This window comes from Arachis hypogaea, chromosome 19 (assembly GCF_003086295.3).
Source record: "Arachis hypogaea cultivar Tifrunner chromosome 19, arahy.Tifrunner.gnm2.J5K5, whole genome shotgun sequence".
NCBI lineage: Eukaryota > Viridiplantae > Streptophyta > Magnoliopsida > Fabales > Fabaceae > Arachis > Arachis hypogaea.
Genome location: NC_092054.1, coordinates 39,142,312 through 39,147,467, shown reverse-complemented (window position 1 = coordinate 39,147,467; position 5,156 = coordinate 39,142,312). Strand labels below are relative to the sequence as shown.

Here is a 5,156-nt window from a genome sequence, read left to right as displayed (position 1 = left end):
CTATTCTAAAGGAGACATTGAATTCTCAATACTGACTTAAGCTTCGGAGTGCCTTTGCAGGTACACTCCCCCCTGTTTCTTGCTCAAAGCTCTGCGCGATTGGACATCCTCTTGGAGTAAAGCTCGGATTACCACAAACCTCAAAGGTCGGCACCGAAGATAACAACTCAGCGTCGATTTCTAGAAGCTGAGCTTTCCCTCCAGGTATCCATACAAGAACAATTGGCGCCCACCGTGGGGCCGAAAATATAAACCTCTCCATATATCATCGGCCTCGAGGTTCCCGTTTGAAGTCATGGCTGAACAACCTCCACCACACCATCTGAATTGCTCCGGATGGTGACCGAGTTGCGGCAAGCCATGGCTGAGGAGAACCAAAGAATGGCAAATCAAATTGCCAACTTGAATAACACTCGAACCGAAAACAACAATGACCGACAAGAACGGACAGAAGAAGCCGAGCAGCAGTCAGGGCCAACACATGTCTCAGACACTGCTCGACAAGAAGAGGAACAACCCAAACATAATGAGGAAGCTCAGAAAGACATAGAAAATGGCGATCAGGAGAGCTCCCCTGGACCATTCACCGCGGAGGTGATGAACTTCGTGCTACCCTGAAGGTTTACTTTGCCGACCACCCTAACTCCCTATGATGGGTTAGGTGATCCGAAGAAATACATCAAGAAATTCACCTCCATAATGATAGTAAACAGTACATTTGATAAAGTTTTATGTCGTTATTTTCCATCTTACTTAGATGGTCCTGCACTTGATTGGTTTTGTTCTTTGCCTGCAGGATCTATTTCTCGATTTCGAGACATATCAAAGCCCTTTGAGGAGCACTTCGCTGGATCAGCCATCTACCTACATGACTCCGATTACCTGAACACAGTTAAGCAAGGCCAGGATGAAAGCCTCAAGGACTACATAACACGCTTCACAAAGATAGCCATAAGTATACCCGACCTCCACCCGAGGTGGAACTACACGCCATAAAAAGCGGACTACGACCAGGAAAATTCCAGGAAACTATTGCTGTGGCCAAACCAAAAACTATGGCCGAGTTCCGTGAAAAAGCTAAAGGACAAATCGACATCGAAGAACTCTGACAAGCTCGGAAAGTAGAAAAGCCTCACTATAGAGACAACGACAAAACACGGGACAGCAAAAAGAATTTCAAACCAATTCCACGATATGAGACCTACACCAAGTTCAACACCAAGCGCGATGATATCATCAAGGAGATCTTGAATTCGAAATTAATCAAGCCACCAAGAAAAGCTGGCAGTTACCCAGATTAAAAGGGCACCGACCGATCAAAATACTGCTCCTTCTACTAGAAGCACGGACACAATACCGACGACTGCGTCATCGCCAAAGACCTACTGGAGCGACTAGCTCGGCAGGGTCACCTAGACAAATACATCAGCGGCCACATGCAGCGGCAAGCACCTCCTTCAGGAGACCAAAGCTCAGTTACACAACATGGCCGAGATAGAGACCGACCGAACAATAGCCATCCCGAACCACCAACACATACAATTAACTATATTTCCGAAGGTTTTGCAGGTGGAGGAACCACAAGCTCGGCAAGAAAGAAATCTTACCGAGCTATACTTTCCATCAACGTCGATCAAAGTCAACAGCAGCCGCTGTCGCCATCTCCATAGATAACATTCCAGACAGCCGATCATGACAATAGTGTAGCAAATCTGGATGATCCCGTCGTAATCTCCCTACAGCTCGGAGATCTCCTAGTAAAAAAGGTGTTGCTCGACCCAGGCAGCTGCACCGACGTTCTCTTTTACTCAACATTCCAGAAAATGAAACTGAGCAATAACGTCATCCAACCTTCCACTGGTGACTTGGTAGGATTCTCAGGTGAGCGAGTCCCGGTTATGGGCTCTGTGTGGTTACAAACCACACTCGGTAAGTTTCCCTCGTCAAAAACATCAGACATTCAATACTTAGTTGTTGATTACTTCAGTCCCTATAATTTAATACTAGGCCTACCTTTCTTAAATAGGTTCGGTGCTATAGTATCTACAATTCATCTTTGTGTTAAGTTCCCTTTGCAGGACAACACAATTGCAACCATTCACAGTGATGCCCGAGAAGCCAGGGAGTGCTACAACAATAGTCTCAAAAGACCTAACCATAACACAAAAGCCCAGGTTCACAATATCGGCAACAAGAATGACTAACACATGCTGGCCGACCTTGATCCCAAAGCGGGAACACTAGAAAGGCCAACCCCAACAGAAGACCTAGATAAAATCTATTTCACAGAAAACACGGACAAATTCACATACGTCGGCTCAACATTGTCCTCAGAAGAAAAATCATCGTTCCGAGCATTCTTACAGCAAAATACCGACCTGTTTGCTTGGACCCCAACTGATATGCCAGGCATCGATCCATCCATCATATCACACAAGTTACCGTTAAATCCATCTGTCCGACCTATAGCACAGAAAAAGAGAAATCTCGGCCACAACCGAAAACAGGCTTCCCAAGAAGAAACCAAGAAGCTCATCAACGCGGGCTTCATCTGAGAAATTAGATTCACAACATGGCTGGCGAACGTCGTCATGGTTAAAAAACATAACGGTAAATGGCGCATGTGTGTTGATTTTACCGATCTCAACAAAGCATGCCCCAAGATTTCTACCCTTTGTCCTCTATTGATTATTTAGTTGATAATGCCTCTAGTTTTGAAAAACTCAGCTTTATGGATGCATATTCTGGTTATAACCAGATCCAAATGCATCCATCCGATCAAAATAAGACAGCCTTTATTACTAAATATGGAAACTATTGTTATAAAGTCATGCCATTTGGCCTTAAGAATGCAGGTGCAACATATCAACGTCTAATGGACAAAATCTTCGCCAAACAAATCGGCAGAAACATTGAGGTTTACGTCGACAATATGGTCGCCAAGACAAAGATCGGCAAAAATCACCTTGATGACCTCACAGAAATCTTCGGACAGCTAAGAAAATACAACATGCGGTTAAATCCCGAAAAGTGTGCATTTGGTGTTCAAAGTGGTAAATTCCTCGGCTTCATGCTCACTAGCCGAGGTATTGAGGCAAATCCAAAAAAATGCCGAGCTATTTTAGACATGACAAGTCCACACACCATCAAGGAAGTCCAACGGTTAATAGGGAGACTTGCTGCACTTTCTAGATTTTTACCTTGCCTAGCTTCTAAATCCTCATGTTTTTTCCAGACTTTAAAAAACAAAAAAGCTTTCCAATGGACTAATGAATGCGAACAAGCATTTACAACTATCAAAGATACTCTTTCAAAACCACCAATTTTACAAACCCCCTACAAGGGGAGCCATTATTCTTATATTTATCTGTCACTAACTGGGCTATAAGCTCCGCCCTTGTCGCAGAAAGATAAAAGAAACAATTCCCGATCTATTTTACCAGCAAAACCTTACAGAATGCCGAGCTTCGATACCCGAGCATTGAGAAACTAGCCCTCGCTCTTGTCTTCTCAGCCAGGAGACTCCGACCATACTTTTAGAGCCATGAAATCCATGTTCAAACAGATAAACATTTGCGGCAAGTCCTGCAGAAACCTGAGCTGGCTGGCCGACTAGTAAAATGGTCGGTGGAGCTATCCGAATTTGATATCAAGTACGAAGGCCGAGCATCCATCAAATCCCAGTTTTTGGCCGACTTTATTGCCGAATTCTCAGTACCGAGTACAACTGAAGACTACATCGAATGGTCTTTATACGTCGACGGGTCCTCCAACCCACAGGAGTGTGGCGCAGGTATCATACTTGACGATGGCCACGGCAACATCATCGAACACTCCCTTAACTTCTCATTTAAAGCAAGAAACAATCAAAGTGAGTATGAAGCACTAATTGCTGGCCTCAGACTCGCTGCCGACCTAAACATCACTGAACTTAAGGAAGCATATTGGAGATCCCCATACATACAATATCTCCAAACTGGGATCTTTCCAGCGACGTCGAAAATGCTCGACACTTCCGCCGACAAGCCTCCTTTTTTACAATTTATAATAATTGCCTATATAGACGGGGATTCTCTCGTCCATTGCTTAAATGTCTTTGCAGAAAAGAAGCCGAGCTTGCACTTGCTGAGGCACATGAAGGGATCTGTGGAACACACCTCGGAGCCCGAAGTCTGTATTCAAAAATCCTCAGAGCTGGATTATATTGGCTGACAATATGATAGGATTGTCAAGCAAAAGTTAAAAGTTGTAACAATTGCCAAAAACACAGTCCGATTACACATCTCCCAGCTGAACTCCTACACTGTTCCGAGGTTAGTTGGCCGTTCAACCAATGGAGCATTGATATCCTCAGACCTTTCCCCACAGCAGCAGGACAAGTAAAATTCTTTGTGGTAGCAATTGATTATTTTTCCAAATGGATAGAAGCACAACCTCTAGCCAAGATTACATCACAACAAATGCTTTCCTTTGTTTGGAAATATAATATTTGTCGATTCGGCATTCCTCGGCACATTATCACAGATAATGGTTGCCAGTTTGCCGATCGAAAATTCACATCTTTTTTGCAGAACTTGAAAATCAAACAACACTTCTCATCAGTAGAGCACCCACAAACAAATGGATTAGCTGAAGCCACAAATAAAGTAATACTACATGCTCTAAGAAAGAAACTGGATGATGCAAAAGGCCTCTGGGCCGAGCTTATCCCAGATATCATATGGGGATACAATACAACAATTCACTCAACCACAAAGGAGACACCCTTCCGTTTAGTCTACGGTTCAGACGCAATGATACCAGTGGAGATCTCCCAATCCTCACTATGCACTGAATTGGCCAACCAAACTACACAAGACATAGCTCGGCAATCCGAGCTTGACCTCATTGAAGAACTCAGATCGTCCACAACAGTCAAACATTTAGCCATGCAACAGCACATTGTCTGAAGATATAACCAGAGACTTCATCCAAAATCATTCCGTGTAAATGACCTTGTGCTTAGGAAAACAGAACAAACTAGGAAACCATCATCACATGGCAAACTAGCAGCTAATTGGGACGGCCCTTACCGAGTCACTGAAGTAATTGGCAATGGAGCCTACAGACTACAAATCCTAGAGGGTAAAAATCTCCCTAACACTTGGAATGTATCT

General features: G+C 43.9%; 1 protein-coding gene across 1 annotated transcript; it reads left to right on the top strand.

Moving 5' to 3' along the window:
* Positions 1 to 699: 699 nt before the first annotated feature.
* LOC140182248 (uncharacterized) lies at positions 700 to 4,949 on the top strand. The gene is made up of 4 exons (XM_072228388.1): positions 700 to 955; positions 2,856 to 3,086; positions 3,566 to 4,174; positions 4,525 to 4,949. The coding sequence occupies exons 1-4, from the start codon at positions 700 to 702 to the stop codon at positions 4,947 to 4,949; spliced, it is 1,521 nt and encodes a 506-aa protein (XP_072084489.1).
* Positions 4,950 to 5,156: the final 207 nt, after the last annotated feature.

What these genes read in the sequence shown, in the direction of transcription:
- LOC140182248 (XM_072228388.1), top strand. Translation starts at nt 700, where the DNA reads ATGATAGTAAACAGTACATTTGATAAAGTTTTATGTCGTTATTTTCCA. An exon ending in CTTCATGCTCACTAGCCGAG is followed by an intron (nt 3,087 to 3,565) that starts GTATTGAGGCAA and finishes ATGTTCAAACAG; the next exon opens with ATAAACATTTGCGGCAAGTC. An exon ending in CACCTCGGAGCCCGAAGTCT is followed by an intron (nt 4,175 to 4,524) that starts GTATTCAAAAAT and finishes ACATTATCACAG; the next exon opens with ATAATGGTTGCCAGTTTGCC.